Source organism: Poeciliopsis prolifica, unplaced genomic scaffold (assembly GCF_027474105.1).
Source record: "Poeciliopsis prolifica strain line A6 unplaced genomic scaffold, Auburn_PproV2 SCAFFOLD154, whole genome shotgun sequence".
NCBI classification, from domain to species: domain Eukaryota; kingdom Metazoa; phylum Chordata; class Actinopteri; order Cyprinodontiformes; family Poeciliidae; genus Poeciliopsis; species Poeciliopsis prolifica.
The window spans coordinates 207,123-227,500 of record NW_026562529.1 but is presented as its reverse complement, the minus strand read 5'-3'; the positions used below and the strand labels follow the sequence as shown (position 1 = coordinate 227,500).

The 20,378-nt window shown below is 51.8% G+C and overlaps 2 protein-coding genes and 2 pseudogenes across 5 annotated transcripts; 3 read left to right on the top strand and 1 right to left on the bottom strand.

Annotated features, from left to right (window-relative positions):
• Nucleotides 1-11,300, top strand: part of LOC129356056 (echinoderm microtubule-associated protein-like 6) — a 28,000-nt pseudogene extending 16,700 nt beyond the window's left edge.
• Nucleotides 11,301-12,222: 922 nt separating this feature from the next.
• Nucleotides 12,223-16,636, top strand: LOC129356040 (translation initiation factor IF-2, mitochondrial-like; annotated as a pseudogene).
• Nucleotides 16,549-19,414, bottom strand: sde2 (SDE2 telomere maintenance homolog (S. pombe)). Of its 4 annotated transcripts, XM_055025660.1 has the most exons (10): nucleotides 19,299-19,413; nucleotides 18,569-18,671; nucleotides 18,503-18,533; nucleotides 18,283-18,430; nucleotides 18,035-18,204; nucleotides 17,853-17,958; nucleotides 17,612-17,782; nucleotides 17,133-17,205; nucleotides 16,975-17,061; nucleotides 16,549-16,893 (listed from the first exon to the last, which is right to left on the bottom strand). In XM_055025660.1, exons 2-10 carry the CDS (start codon nucleotides 18,614-18,616, stop codon nucleotides 16,696-16,698), a joined length of 1,032 nt encoding a protein of 343 aa, XP_054881635.1. In that variant the 5' UTR covers nucleotides 18,617-18,671; nucleotides 19,299-19,413; the 3' UTR covers nucleotides 16,549-16,695. The 4 variants fall into 4 exon arrangements, with proteins under 4 accessions (XP_054881635.1, XP_054881632.1, XP_054881633.1 ...); XM_055025657.1 differs by lacking the exon at nucleotides 18,503-18,533 and having other exon boundaries at nucleotides 18,283-18,394; nucleotides 19,299-19,414; XM_055025658.1 differs by lacking the exon at nucleotides 18,503-18,533 and having other exon boundaries at nucleotides 16,549-16,890; nucleotides 18,283-18,394; nucleotides 19,299-19,414.
• Nucleotides 19,415-19,715: 301 nt separating this feature from the next.
• LOC129356052 (28S ribosomal protein S28, mitochondrial-like) lies at nucleotides 19,716-20,356 on the top strand. Its single transcript, XM_055025671.1, has one exon. It carries the CDS (start codon nucleotides 19,736-19,738, stop codon nucleotides 20,249-20,251), a length of 516 nt encoding a protein of 171 aa, XP_054881646.1. The 5' UTR covers nucleotides 19,716-19,735; the 3' UTR covers nucleotides 20,252-20,356.
• Nucleotides 20,357-20,378: the final 22 nt, after the last annotated feature.

The window sequence follows — 20,378 nt, the reverse complement described above, 5'->3', positions numbered from 1 at the left end:
ATATCCTGACCAGTAAGAGGTTGGCATCTGTAAAGGAGCTGGAAGCTTCGTCACCCACATCGACTGGGACTCCAGAGGTGGACTCGCCTGTTTTAATTAACCTCAGATGTTGACATTTCCCTGCTATTCAAGATCCTAACCTAACATCTCATTCCAATGTTTTCCCTACAGGTAAACTCCTCCAGGTGAACACCGGAGCTAAAGATCAGCTCTTCTTTGAGGCTCCACGAGGACGCAGACAAAACATCAGCGTCTCGGAGGTCAGAAAGCAGGTCTCCCTGTTTTCTCAGAGGCATTTGTTCCCTGAGGTCATAATGCTGTTTCTGTGTCCAGTTTGAGAAGATGGACTGGGCCACTTGGACGTCTGTTTTGGGTCCCACCTGTGAAGGAATATGGCCGTCATTCAGCTTTGTGAACGCTGCTTCGCTCACCAGAGACCAAAAACTTCTTGCCACAGGAGATGACTTTGGCTTCGTCAAACTGTTCAGCTTCCCGTCCCGGGTGAGTCCAGAGACAGAGTCTGAAGCTGGTTTTCCTGGAGGATCTCTGTTCATCTCCTCAGTCTCTTCTCCCAGGGTCAGTTTGCTAAGTTTAAGAAGTACGTGGGTCACAGCACGAATGTGACAAACGTGCGCTGGTCCAATGATGATGCAGTGCTTCTGTCTGTGGGCGGAGCTGACACGGCGCTAATGATCTGGTCCAGAGAGCCGCCGGGCCACAAGGAGAGCAAAGCTGTGGACAGCGAGGAGTCTGACGACGACCCTGAGGAGGACGGAGGTAACAGAGGTCACAGTGGACATCTGGCTGGAGGGCTCTCAGATTCATTTGAGTTTTAGAGACGCAGTTATGTCTCTAAAACTCAAATCTAGTTGAGTTTTAGAAAAAAAGCTAGCTCTGCTGACCCTGCAGACCTAATCACAAAGATTAGTTGTGCTAATGCTAGGTGCTACAGCAACTTGGTAATTTGGTGAATCCAAGTTCAAGCATGTTTTACCCACCATGTATCAATAAGACATGTGCCACATCATGGCATAGCGCCCTCAGTAGGCTCGTATCTGTCATTACACACCTACCTGCACAATTTGCGCTTCAGGAAATGATTCTTTGGAACAGGCCTTTAACTCATCATTTCAGTTTTATAGTTGAGTTTAGCTGTCACACATTTTCAAAATTAGCCCAAGTGCTAAGCAAATGCAAACTAGCTCTTCTATTAGCACATTAGTGGATTTGTGGATGCGTGTTCACCACTGCAAAGATGTGTAAAGTTCTGGTCAAGGAAAAACAGCAACATTCAGCACCCAGGACTGAACGTCTGCTCACTCATCCAGAGTGAGCAGAATCGTCTGAGAAACAGTAACTGGTGTATTTCTTTTTAGGGTACGACAGTGATGTGGCTCGGGAGAAGGTGGTGGACTATGTCACTAAGATCTACTCAGCAAGCATCAGGAACATGACAGGAACCAAACCCCACCTGCAGCACAGAGAGCTTCCTCTGGAGGACAGGTAACCTGAAGGCCTCATCAGGCCTCTTGATGAGTTCAAGTGCAGTTTGTTATTAACGCCGCTCTTCCTGTTCAGGCCTCCTGTGAGCCGGGCCGTGCCGCTGCCCGACAAACTGCTGAAGGACAACGTGACTAAGAAGAGGAAAGCGGTGGAGGTCGGCACATGGGATCTGCTCGATAATGTCCAACATGTCCTGACCTCGACTCTAACTGCTTGTCTGCGTCTGTTAGGAGCTGCTGCTGGAACACGTCTTCGGCTACCGAGGCTTCGACTGCCGCAACAACCTGCACTACCTCAACGACGGCGCCGACATCATCTTCCACACCGCCGCTGCTGTCGTCATCCAGAATCTGTCTGCCGGTGCGTAGGACCGTCAGTTACCGTCAGTCATTGGTAATGTTGCTCATGAGGTCACCTTTCCTGCTTCCTGTCCTGACAGGAACTCAGAGTTTCTACCTGGAACACACAGACGACATTCTCTGTCTGACGGTCAACCAGCACCCAAAGTACCAGAACATTATCGCCACTGGACAGATCGGTAAGTGTGAGACTTCACATCACCTTCAGGTGATCTCACCTGCCTCTCAGGTAGCAGTAGCATAGCATAGAAGGTTCTGGTTCATGATCATAGTGAGATCTCTGGCTGGTTCCATCAGAAAGTAGGAGCGCTAAGTAGAACATCTAAAAGAACCTTTTCAGTAAACCCCACCACCACCTGAATAAATCTATGAAAGAAGTTATCTGCTTTCATGTCACAGTCGGGTAAAATATCTCAGCTCAAGAGTCATTAACAAACTGGTTTCAGCTCATGTCCAATCAGTTGGGTTCATTTAGGTCAGATCATTTCAGCACAGACTTCTGAGGTCAGGTTCTTATTGGTTGAGTACTTTGAGGTCAGGTTCTTGCAGGTCGGGTCCATTCTGGTGGAAAGCTCATTGGTAGGTCCCACAGGGTCATCCATGGAGTGAAGGTTCCCAGGTGAACCAAGCTCAACTGTAAAGGTGTAGGACCTGCTGGCTCTCGGAAGAATAATCTGAAATCTATTGAAGGGTTCAGTCTTCATTTGAAGCTGCAGGAATGGAGAATCAACTGAACATAAACTGGGGGCTTGTCCGGGATTCTGTCTTGGACAAGCTCCCAGTTTCTGCTACTACTCGGGTTTCCTGCAGGTCCAGTGAGGCTGCAGAGCAGAGTAAGGGTACCAGAGGGCCAGGTGTGTGTGGTAGCTGCTCCATGTTTCCTCCTGTCGGAGGTTGTAGTCAGACTGCAGGTCGTTAGCTGCTCTGCACATTGCTTTCATGCATGACTGGCTGCTTTTGGTCCATCACACCTTTCCTTCTTTTCCACTGCTTCCTCATTGTCACCACCTCTCCTCGCCACCAGGTGACATCTCTGACCTGCCAGGTAAGGCTGCCTCTACCTTCCTCACAGTGCTCATCTTCATTCACACACATGATTCTGTTTGCTCTGCTGTGCCGTCTGCTGTCGGTGCGTAGAGACCGAGGTGTCCGGTGAGTACCAGCGGTCAGGATCCGGGTCGAGTCCACCCATGTCTGTTCTGTTCTAGACTAGAGCTGCTCTCATGTGGGGCTCAGAAAACACTCGCTGCAGAACCTGCAGGTGAAGGAAGGTCTGATTTGGACGCTTGTTGTTTCTGGTGTCATCAGACAGAAAAGTGACGCACCTGGTTTTTTCTTTTTGATTCCAGACTGAAAGAAAAATGGTTCCCAGTTTTTATTCTGACAGCAATAAAATAATTTCTTTCAAAGGAATGAATAATTCTGATTCTCTCAGGATCAGAATTGAGTTATGTTCATACCCTGATTCTGGTTCTGGTAAAGATGAACATTTTTCCAAAGGGTTCTGGTTTCACCATCAGTCTGAGCTCGATAAGTGACAGAACCTGAACAGAACCAGGTTCTGTATTGAGTGTTTTCATCAGGATGATGGTGGCAGACAGGAAGTAGGAGCCCTTGTGGCCTGATTGCTCCCCATGTAGAACTGACTGATTGGTTCACTTTGTCCCCCGTTTGGACCGGGTTCTGTCAGATGAATTGAGTGATTTATTTGTTGACGGTTCTGATCTGAATGAACATTTCCTCTTCCTGTTTTAAACCTGGATCACCTCAACCTCCTAGTGGTTGGGTCATTACTTGCTGGTGTAAATATCCTGTGAACTTTGATTGTTCGTGTTCCACAATTAGAAGATAATTAGTACAGAATGATCTGTTCTCTAACAGATCATTTGTTAGAGCTGCAAGGAAGTTTCTATCTTACTGGGACTCCTAGATTTTGTGGCTCCTTGACTCCAACACAATTTCTGTGACTCTAGATTTACTGTTTTGCAGGCTCTGACTTTGGTTCTCTGATTCTGGTGTCTCCTCACAGGCCTTGCTCCATCCATCCATGTGTGGGATGCAGTGACCAAGCAGACTCTGTCCATCCTACGGTGTTCTCATGCCAAAGGCGTAGGTTATGTCAACTTTAGCGCAACAGGGAAGTTACTGCTTTCAGTGGGGGTGGAACCTGAGCATACCATCACGGTGTGGAGATGGCAAGATGGTAAGTTATGAAGCTAGAAACATGGAAGCATCTCTCTGCTGTCAAGGACCAGTGGTCTCACGCTCATTATCTGTCGGAGTAGAGTAGAAGCCTTTTCTGTTTTGCTTTTGCTGCATTTGAAGCGCGGACATTTGACCCTTTACCTCCATGACAGGCACCAAGGTGACCAGTAAGGGCGGTCACGCTGAGCGGATCTTTGTGGTCGAGTTCAGACCCGACTCAGACACTCAGTTTGTGTCGGTGGGAATCAAACACATCAAGTTCTGGACCCTGGTCGGTGGTTCCCTCATGTATAAGAAAGGTGTGATTGGCTCAGTGGAGGATGGCCGCATGCAGACCATGCTGTCTGTCGCCTTTGGTGCTGTAAGTCCCAGTTATATGTAGTCCATTTATGTCTACCAAGTTTTAGTTTTATTGTAAATGAATGTTTTCCTCCTAGAATAATCTGACGTTCACCGGTGCAATAAACGGAGATGTGTACGTCTGGAGGGACCACTTCCTGGTCCGAGTAGTGGCGAAGGCGCACAGCGGTCCCGTCTTCACCATGTACACCACGCTGAGGGACGGACTCATCGTCACTGGAGGGAAGGAAAGGCCGTAAGGAATTCAACTCACCTTCAGAGCTGTGGTCAGGGGTTAGTCAGGGTACTAAGAAGGTTTACAGTCAGAAGGTTTACATGTGTAAAACAACATGTCTCTATCAGTTGTGGAGATGTTCTTGTTTCATTAAAGCTAAGACTCCTGACTATCATCAATGTTCTGCAGATACTTTAGAAGAAAGAAACTAAAAACTGGTCCAGTTTCTCTGCATCCTCATTGCTCTGGGATCCAGCTGTTAGTCCCTTTGGCTCTGAATTTATCAGTGCAGGATGTAAAGACCAGATCCTTTACTCAGAAAGGCTAGCTCTGTCTCCAGAGGAGCAGTACTCCATTCGGGTGTTTGTTTCACAGGACCAAAGAGGGGGGAGCTGTGAAGCTTTGGGACCAGAGATGAAGCGCTGCAGAGCCTTTCAGCTGGAGACCGGTCAGCCAGTCGAGAACGTTCGATCCGTCTGCAGAGGGAAGGTAAGACTCACAGTCTGCTTCCGACCATCAGGGAATAAGTCTCTCCATCGTCTAAGTGTCCATGCTTTTAGAGAAGAGCCAGAGAGGCTTTTCTCTCTTGTTCTCAGAGAAGGCTGGTCCCTCCTGACCCATCTTCTCCCGCTTGCTTTGTTTTTGTGTTGCTCTTTTGAAGCCTTTCTTGGCTCATCCTCCAAATCTACAAATGGATCTGGTCAGCTGCTCTCTCAGCGCAATTGATCAAATTTTCTTGAGGAGAACCTGGACAGAGGACACACCCAGAGGAAACATCCTGGGTTTATTCATGACAACAGGATCTCTGTTTGGAGTTGGCGGATACCTGGCATGTCGATAAATTAGTGACGGATTGGGCCGACTAGCGAACACTCAGACTGACATGCTGTGGGTCAGAGACGCAAGTTGGATGCGATTCTTGCTGAGACTCGTAGCCGAGCTGCAGACTCTAAAACTCTCTAGCAGGAAGGAATCCATCCTGGAGAAGTTGCTTGTTTCGGTTCAGTTGGACGGCCACACTGATTTGGATGATTGGAATGAGCCGATGGATCGGTGAGACTTTAGGCAGATTGAAATGTAACATCTACCCGACCTAAAGCTTTCTGTATCTGAACTGTGTTCGCCTCGGCTGGCTGGATATCTCAGATCTCCAGGAAGATAAGTGAACATGACGCTCCTGCTCTCCTCGCTCCCTTCTGAAATCGTCCATGTCACTGTGGAGCAGAGCGCTCCCAAGGACTTGCTCCGAGATAATACCATCATATCAGACTGTTGCCTGGGAGAGCGAGCTGCACGGTTTCATGGTCATGCAACAGTAAATGGATGCACTCCGTGATGTCACCGCCTTTTGCTGGCTTCATGTATGAGCCTAAATTCCTATTAGTTTATAAATTACAGATTATTTGTTCTTATTCTTATTAAACACGGGAACCAATTTGTTATTTTGTTCGTATCTCCCTCCAATTAATGTAAAACACTTGAACTGCCTTGTTGCTGAAATACATTGTCGCGCTCAATCCAAGGTCCTAATCTTCCATAATATCTAATCCTCTTTGTTGCAGGGTAAGATTCTGGTGGGAACCAAAGACGGGGAGATCATAGAGGTTGGAGAGAAGAATGCTGCTTCCAACACCCATGATCAATGGTCACACTAAGGGAGGAATCTGGGGTTTAGCATCACATCCTTTCAAAGACGTCTTCATCTCTGCTAGCGATGATGGGACCATACGCATCTGGGACCTGGCTGACAAGGTATTTTCCTCCAGAGTCCAGTCTGGCCTTCAGATTTCCTGCAGTGCAAACTTTCATTTGTTTTTCTGCTTTAGAAACTCCTGAACAAGGTGAGTTTGGGTCACCCTGCCAAATGCACATGCTACAGCCCCAATGGAGAGATGGTTTCCATCGGCATGGAGAATGGCGAGTTCATCGTGCTGCTGGTCAACTCCCTCACTGTCTGGGGCAAAAAGAGAGACCGCAGTGTCTCCATCCAGGACATCCGGTAAGTAAAGCAGTGCATTGAGCTGAGCTCCTCCATGTGGCGTCTGTGAACATCTGAGGGTCGTTGTGGTCCAGGTTCAGTCCAGATAACCGGTTCCTGGCAGTGGGTTCAGTAGAAAGTGCTGTAGATTTCTTGATCTGACTCTGGGCCCGTCACTCAACCGAATCGGATACTGTAAGGACATCCCCGGCTTCGTTATCCACATCGACTTCTCTGCTGACAGCAAACACATCCAGGTGATCGGGGTTCAAGCTTTGGGTTTTTGACTGATCTCTGCAGCCTCTAACAGTTCACATCTTCGCCTTGTGTCAGGTGTCCACCAGCACCTACACTCGTCAGGTCCATGAAGTCCCCTCAGGGAAGATGGTCACAGAGCTGCACGTCATTGAACGGATCACTGGCGACCTGGACCAGGTGAGACTGACGCCGAGGTGTGGGAAATGCACCTTTAGTAACAATTCTATTCATCAGGAGCCTGTAGTTAGAAAGCATGATGTCTGACTTGGTTCTGGTCCAAACCTGAAAGTTCTCCAGGACTTTTCCTGAAGGTATTGACAGACTTTGGTTGGATAACTCTGATAGGCTCGCTAAGGAACCAATGAGAAGCCAGGTTTCATGTTGCTTTGAAGGCAGCACAAAGTTCTCAATGGAAAAATAACAACATTTATGACCTGTGAAGCAAGATGAGCTCCACCCCTGACGGAGATACCGCCCTGAGGTTCCACCGCACCAGAAACAAAATCTGCAAACCTCAGTCCTCTTCGGCTTCCCTGCTGGAGTATCAGGTCAAATTCAGACAGAAGAGGCACAAACGAACCTTTTCCTGCTGCAATGCAGTACCTGTATCTACCAGCAGAGGGCAGGAGCCTGTAGCTTTAAGTTCTTCTGATTCTGGTTCTGTAGAACTGGACCTGAACTTTAAGACTCGTCCCAGTGATTATTCTGGACAGCTTTATAACAATTCAAAGATAAGACTGAAAGTGATCCAGTAGAACCTGAGCCTGAACCCAAACTGGATCAGTAGAACCTGACGGGCCCGGTCCGGCTGCCGGGAACAGAACCGAGGCGCCTCTCATATTTCATGGATAGAACGGAGGGTTGGTACAGGCAGCTCTGAAGTCCATCAACATTTCTTTAATGAATGAATTAGTTCATCTTTAGCAATAAACTCTCACTGAGTCCGAACGTCCTCCATTACAGAACCAGGATCCGGTTCTGGTCGTGTTTAAGAATCACAAAAGGAATTACGGAAAAATTCAGAGTGAATCATTTTTTTGTCTGAAAGCCAAACCATCAGGTTACTTGTTACTTGTTCTGACCGGTTCTAACCGGTTCTGACCGGTTCTGACTCGTTCTGACCGGTTCTGACCGGTTGACTGGTTCTGACCGGTTCTGACCGGTTCTGACCGGTTCTAACTCGTTTCTGACTGGTTCTGACCAGTTGACTGGTTCTGACCGGTTCTGACTCGTTCTGACTGGTTCTGACCGGTTGACCGGTTCTGACTGGTTCTGACCGGTTGAGTGGTTCTGACCGGTTCTGACCGGTTCTGACCTGTTCTGACTCGTTCTGACTGGTTCTGACCGGTTTGACTGGTTCTGACCGTTCTGACCGGTTCTGACCTGTTCTGACTCGTTCTGACTGGTTCTGACCGGTTGACTGGTTCTGACCGGTTTCTGACCGGTTCTGACCGGTATGACTCGTTCTGACTGGTTCTGACCGGTTTGACCGGTTCTGACCGGTTCTGACCTGTTCTGACTCGTTCTGACTGGTTCTGACCGTTGACCGGTTCTGACTGGTTCTGACCGGTTGACTGGTTCTGACCGGTTCTGACCGGTATGACTCGTTCTGACTGGTTCTGACCGGTTGACCGGTTCTGACCGGTTCTGACCTGTTCTGACTTGTTCTGACTGGTTCTGACCGGTTGACCGGTTCTGACTGGTTCTGACCGGTTGACTGGTTCTGACCGGTTCTGACCGGTATGACTCGTTCTGACTGGTTCTGACCGGTTGACCGTTCTGACCGGTTCTGACCGGTTCTGACCGGTTCTGACCTGTTCTGACCGTTCTGACTGGTTCTGACCGGTTGACCGGTTTCTGACTGGTTCTGACCGGTTGACTGGTTCTGACCGGTTCTGACCGGTTCTGACCTGTTCTGACTCGTTCTGACTGGTTTCTGACTGGTTCTGACCGGTTGACTGGTTCTGACCGGTTGACTGGTTCTGACCGGTTCTGACCGGTATGACTCGTTCTGACTGGTTCTGACCGGTTGACCGGTTCTGACCGGTTCTGACCGGTTCTGACCGGTTCTGACCTGTTCTGACTCGTTCTGACTGGTTCTGACCGGTTGACCGGTTCTGACTGGTTCTGACCGGTTGACTGGTTCTGACCGGTTCTGACCGGTTCTGACCTGTTCTGACTCGTTCTGACTGGTTCTGACTGGTTCTGACCGTTGACTGGTTCTGACCGGTTCTGACCGGTTTCTGGGTTCTCTTGTTTCTCCAGCATCTTTGGTGATGAAGTTCTGGGCGTTTTGGCCGCGAAACGCCGACAAGGCCGATGTCACCTGCGCCTGCGTTTCGCACGCCGGCCTCAACCTGGTGACCGGAGACGACTTCGGCCTCGTCAAGCTCTTCGATTTCCCCTGCCGGAGAAATTTGTAAGAGACGGAGTCTGACCGGAACGTGTTCCGGACCCGGCAGAACCGGGTCGACCCGTCACCCCTGTCCTCTCTGGCTGTCCCTCCAGGCGAAGCACAAGCGCTACTTCGGCCACTCGGCTCACGTCACCAACGTCCGCTTCTCCTGCGACGACAAGTATGTTATCAGCGCCGGAGGCAGCGACTGCAGGTCAGAACCGGTCAGAACTGACGAGACTGGGAGAAGTCTCTAGAGATTCTCCATAGATGTTATCGTGTTAATAGTAAAATATTGAAATGTTACTGTAATGCAGACTCTCTGGTTTCATCTTTCTGCTCATAAACAAACATTATGCAAAGAAATATTGTTCTCAAAAGAAAATTAGACACAGACGTACCGTTTGAACTCTAAAACGTCTTCTCTTCAAACACTTCAAATAATAAAGTCTTTGTTATAAAACTTAATATTAATTTTAAAATCGAGACAAATTTCTTTAGTTGAAACCCAAATTCTTTTTGTGCCCATATTTGTACTTTCTGAAGTTCTGTAGACAATCTGTCATGTAATCTACAGGATTTAATCTGCTGGGTTTAATCTACCGGATTTAATCTGCTGGGTTTATATAGCTCAGACTCTCCTCTGTCTATAAAAGCAGAAATTGATCAGCAGGATTTTATTTTTATTGATCCAATTTTCCATAAATTCTGCCTTTTATTTTCTCAGGAGGTTTTGTGTTCATGCAGCTGGTTTGGTTTGGGTTGGGTTGGGTTGGTTGGTTTGGGTTGGGTTGGTTGGGTTGGGTTGGGTTGGGGTTGGGTTGGTTGGTTGGGTTGGGTTGGGTTGGTTGGGTTGGTTGGGTTGGGTTGGTTGGGTTGGGTTGGGTTGGGTTGGGTTGGTTGGGTTGGTTGGGTTGGTTGGTTGGGTTGGTTGGGTTGGTTGGGTTTGGGTGGTTGGGTTGGGTTGGGTTGGTTGGTTGGGTTGGGTGGGTTGGGTTGGTTGGGTTGGTTGGTTGGGTTGGGTTGGTTGGGTTGGTTGGTTGGTTGGGTTGGGTTGGTTGGTTGGGTTGGGTTGGGTTGGGTTGGGTTGGGTTGGTTGGGTTGGGTTGGGTTGGGTTGGTTGGGTTGGGTTGGTTGGTTGGTTGGTTGGGTTGGTTGGGTTGGGTTGGTTGGTTGGTTTGGGTTGGTTGGGTTGGGTTGGGTTGGGTTGGTTGGGTTGGTTGGTTTGGGTTGGGTTGGGTTGGTTGGGTTGGTTGGGTTGGGTTGTTGGTTGGTTTGGTTTGGGTTGGGTTGGGTTGGGTTGGTTGGGTTGGGTTGGTTGGTTTGGTTTGGGTTGGGTTGGTTGGTTGGTTGGGTTGGTTGGTTTGGTTTGGGTTGGGTTGGGTTGGGTTGGGTTGGTTGGGTTGGGTTGGGTTGGGTTGGTTGGTTGGTGGTTGGTTTGGGTTGGTTGGGTTGGTTGGGTTGGTTGGTTGGTTGGGTTTGGTTTGGTCCATTTCATATATTATTTGATGTCGATCAAAAGCCACCATATAAACGTGTCATAATGAACGAGTTTAAACCCTTAAATCTCAACCTGAAAATAGAGGAAAACGGGATACGAGCGATCTGCTAATAATATGAATAATCATAATGATTATAAGCTGAAAACTCTGAGCAGCTTTCAGAAACGCGATCCGACTGTAACTGAAGACCATCATTTTTTTGTTTAATAGTAAAAATAGCTTTTTTAAAATTTGATCTCATTTTACTATAAAGATGAAATATTGACTAAATGTTACGATTTAGAAAACTGCAGTGAAATATTCACAGCTCAAGCTGAATATTGAGGCTGGTCTACTGCATGGCGACTGCAGCGGCAGGAACATCTCTTCTTCTTCTCTGCAGCCTGTTGGTGTGGCGATGCCAGTGAGTCCTCCTCTTCCTCTGATGAAGGCCCCGGACCTCCAGGCCTGCGATTGGCTGAAAGTGACGACCCCGTGTGTGTTTCAGGTTTATTGTTCTCTGTAGATCCGTGGAGAAACGTCTGATCTCCACCTGTAGCTGTCATGTGACGTGTTTGGTGTCAGTCTGTGCCTTTTTTAAAATCTGACCAAACATTTGATACAGATTCATTTTGCTGGTGCTATAATCCTTTAGGGCTTTTACATGTGGATGCTGTTGTTTTGTGTCATGTGATGATGATGATGATGATGATGATGACGCACTAAAAGAGGAAGATGATCAGTGTTTGGTCCCAGCCGCTCAAACCGTCAGATCATCTGTAGAAACTGATTTCTACTCTAAAAGCAGCAGATGCAGGAGCCGCTGGGAGCCGCGCGGTGGCGCCGTTTCCTCCCTCTGCTCCACCGCTGCCTGCTGCTGTGGGGCAGAAGAAGAAGTTCTGCCTGAATCTGAAACTGTGAAGAACCAAAGTTCTGATCAACACGGCCTCATGTAGCGCTGCTGAAGTCCAGCTCCGACCGGTCGGAACCGGGTCCAGTTCCGATGTCATACTGAAGAGTCTCTGTGGTCCAACCCGGGCTGAGCTGAAGAACCATCTTGATTCAGAAGGGTTGGTCGGACCGGGTCGGAACCTCTATCATAAATAAAACTGTCACATGAAGCACAACATGAGCGTTTCTGTGGTTTTATTGAACGTTCGGCTCCGTGTTCAGAACCGGCTCCGCTCGGTTGGTTACCACATGGTTCCATCAGCGGTATGGATTCGGAACGAAGAGCCAGAATCTCAGCCAGTTTGGATCCGTCTGGTTCTGGGGGAGGAGTCAGATCAGCGTCACGTGACTTACTGCGTCATCATCATGGCGGCTGCCGGTGTCGTTCACGGTGAGGTTGGTGGTTGGTGACGGAATGAGGTGAAGAGCAGAACCAGAAGAGAAAAGAATCTACTCGGCAGCTGAACAGACCTGTAGGCTTTGACTAGACCCTCCGGCTGACCAGTTCGTATGTGAGGAGCTGCTTTTACTGATTCTGTTGAACTTTAGGCCGTTTGGTTCATCAGTCTGAATATTATTATTTCTAATCTGCTGATTTAGTTCAGATGTTTAATCTGCAGAAACTTTTATTTTGAAAGATTCTCTCTTCCGTTTCTCAGATCAGCTGAGGGGAGTCTTTGTGTTTCTGTCGTTTCAAATTCAATACTTGATTGATACCATAAAGTTCCAACTCAGTTCCTGTAGACGGATCTGCTGTAGCAGTCTGTGTCACATCGAACTGGAAGAAGCTTCTGACTGACACCGTTTCATGAAGAGGATGGTCAGAGTTATGCTTAATTCTCCTGATTTGTGTGAAATCCTTCTTTGCATCATCATCATCTGCAGGGTTTTCACAATAAAAGTCCAACAAATAAATCAAAATGCTTTTTCCTCCAGTGAGGACAGATGCAGTTTGTCTCCTGGCTGAACAGAAACACCTGTCCTCCACCTGTGTCCTCTGTAGCTATGAGTGTGATGTCATCAGTGATGCGGGCTGCGCGGCTGCTCCGGAGCCCCGCCCCCCTGCTCACCTGGCCTCAGAGCAGACCACTGACCTCCAAGCAGGTAAGGCTGTGGATGTTAGCTTAGCTTGTGGTTGGTGACCTGCACTAGAGTAAAGGCTAATGACTCACTTGGTGCAGGTCAAAGGTCAGAGGAAGGAGCAGAAGAAGCTCAAAGTGGACAAACAGGAAGTGGAGATCAGACAGGGCATGACGGCGGCGGCGCTGGCGGCGGCCATGAACAGAGACTTTGGTGAGCAGCCGAGCTAACGCCGGTGACCCGATTCCCCTGCAGATTCTACTGACCCGGTTCTGCTGCAGACCACGTTCTGGAGGCGCTGCTCAACACACCGGCGGACCTGGACTCGCTCGGGCCCGACTCGGTTCTGGAGGACAGCTGGATCAAGGAGGCGGTGATCCGGTCCGGGATGAAGTTCACATGGGCCAAGCTGAGCGAGAGCCGAGAGCGGCCCGACAGAGACGCCCAGAGGAGGTAGGGGCGGAACCGGGCCCGACCCGGCCCGGCCCGGCCCGGCCCGGCCCGGCCCGGCCCGCCAATCATCCGACTGACCTGTCTGTGACCCTTCCCTGCCCCCAGGCCCCCCGCTGACCCGCGCTCCTGGTGAGTCGCCCCCCGGTGGTCACCATCATGGGTCACGTGGATCACGGGAAAACGACGCTGCTGGACAGCCTGAGGAAGAGCCAGCTGGTCGCCATGGAGGCCGGCGGCATCACGCAGCACATCGGAGCCTTTCTGGGTAACGGTGCCGCGGGGGGCGGGGCCAGCCGGGAGGCTCCGCCCCCAAAGCTCCCAGCTCCTTCTTCGCAGAGCTCCCGACCTCTGACCTTTGTCCATCCCTCCTCCAGTCCAGCTGCCGACTGGGGAGCGGATCACCTTCCTGGACACGCCGGGCCACGCCGCCTTCTCCTCCATGAGGGCCGCGGCGCCAACGCCACCGACATCGTGGTGCTGGTGGTGGCGGCCGACGACGGCGTCATGAACCAGACCGTGGAGTCGGTCCAACACGCCAAGAACGCCAAAGGTAGGAGCGGGCGTGGTTCTGGTGTTCTGGTTCTGGTGTTCTGGTTCTGGTGTTCTGGTTCTGGCCCGGTGTTGGATCCAACATTCTTGCTGGACATTAATATGGACACAGGGAGACGGTTCCATTTTCTGGTCCAATCTTCCAACTGAACGGAGAACTCTGCCCAGAGATCCCGGTCCCTCCGTCTTCGGACCAGAACCAACATTGAGACTCAGCTTGATTACAACTGTTTGCATAGAAGGAAAACAAATTGTCTAGATTGTGTCTTTGCATCTCCTGAGGTTCCAGTTGTTTGTCTCTCTGGACCTTAAAGCTTCGTGTCTTTCCGTCTCATAAAACCAGAGTTTCTCTGGACGTCCAGTCATGGATCCATCGTCCTGCTCCGGGATTCTCTGGGTCTGATGCAAACGACTCATTGGTCCCGGGAGCAAACAAGGGATTCTTAAAGTCTCCTGATCTGTATTTTCAGTGCCCATCATCGTGGCGATCAATAAGTGTGACAAGCCGCAGGCCGACCCCCAGCGGGTGAAGCGGGAGCTGCTGGCGCACGGCGTCGTCTGCGAGGAGTTCGGCGGCGACGTTCAGGCCATCCACGTCTCGGCTCTGAAGGTGAGACGATCCGAACGGAACCGCCGCGGCCGGACCGACCCGAACCGCCGCGGCCCGACCCACGATGTCGCTGTTTCCAGGGCGACAACCTGCAGGCTCTGGCCGAGGCCACGGTGGCGCTGGCCGAGGTTCTGGAGCTGAAGGCGGACCCGGACGGCCCGGTGGAGGCCGTCGTTATCGAGAGCCGGACCGACAAAGGCAAAGGGTGAGTCCTCCCGGAACCGGGTCCGGTTCTGACGGGAGTTCCTCTGACGGACCCGCTTCCTGTGCCCAGCCCCGTGACCACGGCCATCGTCCAGAGGGGGACGCTGCGGCGCGGCTGCGTCCTGGTGGCCGGCCGCTGCTGGGCCAAGGTCCGCTTCCTGTTCGACGAGAACGGCCGCACGGTGCCGGAGGCGGCGCCGAGCGCGGCGGTCCAGGTGGTCGGATGGAAGGAGCTGCCGTCTGCCGGAGAGACGGTGCTGGAGGTGGAGTCAGAGGTGAGGGCCAGAACCGGGCCAGAACCGGCGTCTGATCGGTGAATCTCTGATGTGCATTAGCTACTTCCTGTGTGGACCGCTGCAGTAAAAGCCTGTCCTGTGGCCTGCAGCAGCGGGCCAGAGAGGTGGTGGAGTGGAGGAGCTACCAGGCGGAGCAGCACAAGCTGCTGGAGGAGCAGAGCGCCATCCAGCTCAAGCAGCAGCGCCACTGGAGGAGTACCGGCGGGAGCGCGAGCCGCTGGCCCACCTGAGCTGGCGCCAGAGGAGGAAGGCGCTGTACCGGTCCGACAAGACCCGCTTCTCCATGCGGCCCAGCGAGCGGACAGAGAGCGACGAGGTCAGCCTGCCGCTCGTCATCAAAGGTGGGGACGGCGCTGACTGCTGACCTCTGACCTACTGCTGACCTCTGACCTACTGCTGACCTCTGACCTACAGGAGACGTGGACGGGTCGGTGGAGACGCTGCTGAACATCCTGGACGGCTACGACGCCCAGGACGAGTGCCAGCTGGACGTGATCCACTTTGGCGTCGGCGACGTCTCGGAGAACGACGTCAACATGGCCGCCGCGTTTGGAGGTACGTCCGGCGACCCGGGGTCAAACAGCGTTGGCTTGGTAACGGGAGCAGGTTCCTGTTCTGTTCTTCAGGGTCGGTGTACGGCTTCAACGTGGCGGCGAGCCGCAGCGTGACGCAGCTGGCGGCGCGGCGGGGCGTGGCCCTGCGGCTGCACCGCGTCATCTACCAGCTGGTGGAGCAGCTGCGCCAGGAGCTGAGCGGCAAGCTGCCGCCGCAGCGCCGCTGCTGCACCGTGGGTGAGTCCAGAACCGGGTCAGACGCTCCCATCTGCTGGAGGGTCTCAGAACCCACAGTCTGCTCTGTCCACCTGTCCCGCCAGGTGAGGCGACGGTCCTCGCCGTCTTCGACGTCTCTGTGGGGAAGAAGAAGGTTTTGGTGGCCGGCTGCCGGGTCCAGAAGGGTCAACTGGACCGCCGGCTGAAGTTCCGGCTGATCGAGGACGAGACACGGTGTGGGAGGGTGAGTGAGACCAGAACCGGGCCGGGTCCAATTGGTTCTGAACTTTAACTTCCTGTTGTTCTGAACCTCGGGGATTCATGTGGTCGGATTCTGATGGGATCTGGATGAACTGGTACATGTTCAGTTCAACTCGTTCTCCTGGTCAGGACCTTCTCTGATTGGCTGAGCAGGAGGTCAGAGGTCAGGTGGAACCTTCAGATATCATTAAACACCAGTTTCAGTTAAACCAATGCTGACAGTCACTTTATGTACGCGCTGCTCAAACCCTCCTCATTAGCAGTAACAAACGCTTTCCTGAACGTTGTTTCTGCCAATAGAACTTTTGGCAGCACATGCATAAGGATGATTGACAGATCAGGAGCGGTGCATCACCGTGGAGACGGTTAGGGTCTAGAACAGTTCAGCTTTAATGATCCGGTTCTGGTTCTGGTGCAGGTTCCGTGTCGGCGCTGAAGCACCATAAGGACGACGTGGCGACGGCGAAGGCGGGCATGGAGTGCGGCGTGTCGCTGGACGGCGAGGTGGAATTCAGCGCCGGTGATGTCATCGAATGCTTCGAGGAGCAGGAAGTTCTTCGGGTCACTTCCTGGGACCCTGGGTTCTGACCGGACGGACCCTCAGACTGAGAAACGACTCGGTTCGGTTCTGAAGCATTTTATTAATATTTCATAAAAACAAATCTGATCATCGATTCACATGTTCAAATAAACGATTCCAACATCCAGACCCGGACGCTTCATTCCGGACAGGAAGTCCCGCCTTCCAGAGAAACCTCCCCGCTGGGTCTACTTCTTCCTGGTTCTGGCAAGCAGTGCCGGGTCGATCCGGTCTGGACTCAGGCCTCTGACGGAGAAGAGGCGGGCGGCGCGCTCCGACCGCGTTCCCCCGCACTTCAGGCCGCGGCGCATCAGTTCCTCCTTCAGAACCTCCAGACCCAGAGACTCCAGCTGCTGGACGGACGGCACCGAGGACAGGTCCAACTGCTGAGGCAGAACCAGAACTGTCAGAACCAGCAGAGGGTTCTGCTCTAAATCATGTTTAAGCATATGGATTCTGGTTCTGACCTGACCCGGTTCCCTGCAGCCATGAGGAGGGTTCTGGTCCCCTGACAGTCCAACAGCCGGTTCCGTCTGGAGCTCGGGGTCCTGGACCTGGGCCGGTTCCGTCTGGAGCTCGGGGTCCTGGACCTGGGCCGGTTCCGTCTGGAGCCCGGGTCCTGGACCTGGGCCGGTTCCGTCGGGAGCCCAGGGTCCTGGACCTCTGAGGTTCTGGTGGTTCTGGTGGTTGGAGCGGTGCTGGAGAAGACAGCAGAACTTGAGTCTGGATGTGGATCCAGATCATAGGAACCAGTTTGATTCTGGTTCTGATGGTGAAATGGTCTGGTTTGGATCGGTTCTGGTTAAAGTAAACAACTGAATCAGAACTGAGAATATTTGGACCGGCGCTGGACGGGTTTCTACAGCTGGAACCAGTTAGAACCATCAGAACCAGTTTAACCAGCCCTCCCAGCAACAGAACCCATCCTGAAACGGATCGGTCCAGAACCAGCAGTCGGTCCAGAACCAGCAGTCGGTCCAGAACCAGCAGTCGGTCCGATCAGTGGACTTTGAACATTTTGATCTAATGCTGACCTCTGACCTCTGAGGAGCAGGCATGTCCTCACTGCTGATATTGATCCAGATATCTGATCGATCAACAAACCTGCTGCTGGGTCCAGGCTCCGCCTCCTCCCTCGGGGTCGTCATGGTAACGGCTCCTCTGCTGTATGGAGAATCATCTTCATCATCATCTTCATCATCATCTTCATCATCATCATCTTCATCCTCATCATCATCTTCATCCTCAGAGCTCAGCAGCTCGTCCAGCCCCGTCCTGTAACCATGGTGACAGGGTCAGAGCCGGTCTGTCCTCCCTTCACTGGGTCAGAACCTCAGACACCCACCAGAACCCGGCCGCCGCCGCAGTCTTCCTCCTCTTCCTCGAAGGGGCTTGGTTCTGATCCGGGTCGGCTCCGACCTTCACCTGACTGCTGGCGGTCGCCTGTAGACCTGCAACACACACCTTCAGGACCCGGTTCTGACCCGTGACCCGGTTCTGACCCGCCACCCGGTTCCGACCCGTCACCTTTCAGAACCGAGTCCTCCAGACGCTCGCTCAGGTCGTGGCACTGCTGCTGGTACTGCGGGTCGGCGAACTGATGCCGCGGCTCCGACAGCTTCCTCTGCAGACGCTCCAGCCGCCGCTGCTCCTTCTCTGCCTCGCGCTCCGACTGCTTCTTCAGCCAGTCGGCCATCCTACCAGAACCAGAACCAGAACCAGAATCTGTCTGGATCCTTCAATACAAAACAACATCCAGAGCAGGAGGAACTTACTCCTTCTCATGGTTCACGTCCCGAAGGCGCCGGCCGCTCAGATCTCTGCAGGCCTCTCTGTTGGTTGTCTTCTCGATCTGCGCGCCCAAAGCCCGGAGCATGGACCCAAAACCTGGAAAACCAACAAAACCTGGAAAACCAACAAAACCTGGAAAACCAACAAAACCTGGAAAACCAATGAAACCTGGAAAACCAACAAAACCTGGAAAACCAACAAAACCTGGAAAACCAATGAAACATGGACCCAAAACCTGGTGATGGGATCAGTGCATTTCCTGGAACTGACCTCCCTTCCCTCCGCGGAGCCGGGGATCCAGGCGGTAGACGGCCCCATCCTGCAGCCGCTCCTCCGGCCCGGACAGGCGGCCGTTAGTGGTGACGTACCAGTCCTGATGGGAAATACTGGATCAGTCAAGATTCCTACAAACTGGACCTGAGACAGAACCAACGACCCGACACCACTTCCGGGTGAGACCTGTGGTTCCGACTTTTACTTTCTGACATCTAAAGGTCACTCAGTGCTGTGGGACACCGTCACAAAATGATGCATAAATCTAAATCTTGAAATACATTTATTTAGAATAATACAAATCTTCTCTAAACACGAAACTATTTGTTCAGAGTTTGAGAACCGTTTGAATTCCCAGTTCCACTGAAACTGGAAGTACTGGGATCAGAGGAGTCCCAGCAGGAACTTGATCTGAACACCAGTTTCACTGATTGAATGTTAAATATGTAATTCTTCACAAGCAATAAAGATTTAGTAGAAAAGAAATCTCCCATCTGATCACCTCCAGGAAACTGGAACATCTTAAACTAACGTTAATGCAGCTCTGAATTGAAATAGGAGATTTATGTTAAAGCTTGCTGTCAACCTATAACATGTTGAAATGCGAAGATTTTCTTTTAAATATCCAACATTAGCCTTCGGTAGCTCAGCAGCTAACAGGCTTCCAGCTCCGATTTAAGCCCCACGCTAAGGTTCGGTTCCGGTTCTGTTAGATAAAATCACTCACCTGGCGCGGGACTAACCGTTCCAGAACGTCTCTGACAACAGAACCAGGTGGAAACTCGAAGCTTGAGCACCTGAAGCTCGGAGCAACAACAAACACCTCCATCTTGGCTCCGTTTGTTACGCCGCTGAACGCACTGCGCAGGCGCAGAACTTTATGGGGACGTCTCCCAGGCGCCTCCTGGCGCATAGGATGAGAATCGACGTTCTTGGGCGAAACACAAACCAGTAAATACATAAAATAATAAACTTAATTTTCTATTCATTTCAAACAGACAAAAATAAACAAACAAATAAAAATTTAAAATTTGAAAAGTTTCTGAAGCTGTATAAGATTTCCAGTCCAGATTTGCATTAACCTTCTTAAATCAGCCGGGGAGGGCGCTGTGGCCCAACAGGAAGTCAAAGAGAACTCGTCTTCTTCTGGTCTTGGAGGACAACATGGCGGCCTTGTGGAGCCTGAGGTTCGGCTACCGGTCCGTGTTTCGCTTCTCCTCAAGCGTTTCCGTCCGGACCTCCTTCAGCTCGAACTGTGAGGACGGAACCAGAACCGGCTTCGCGGCAGCCTTCCAGCGGCAGGCGGAGCTCCAGCGGGAGGCAGAGACCTCCGCGCCCGGTCAGAGCGCCTCCACCTCCGGCGAGGAGCAGACCTTCGCCTCGCTCTTCCAGGCAGTTCCGCTCAGAGACAAGGTTGTGGTCGGGAACATCTTCCATGTGGTCCGGGACGACCTGTACATCGACTTCGGAGGGAAGTTTCACTGCGTCTGCCGGAGACCCGCGGCCGGAGGAGAGAGGCTGCAGCGGGGCTCCAGGGTCCGGCTGAAGGTCCTGGACCCGGAGCTCACCGCCCGGTTCCTGGGAGCCCAGACCGACACCACCCTGCTGGAGGCCCAGGCGGTGCTGCTGGGTCCGCTGGAGGGACGGGAAGCGCAGGGACGGGTGCAGAAGCAGAACTAGAACCGGGACCGAAACCAGCTCTGGTTCTGGCCCGCTGAGCGGATCATTACGTTTTAAATCACGTTTGTGTAAAATAATCAGAATAAATGTCTGTAAAGTATTAAAGTTTCTGTCTGCAGTTTCTGGA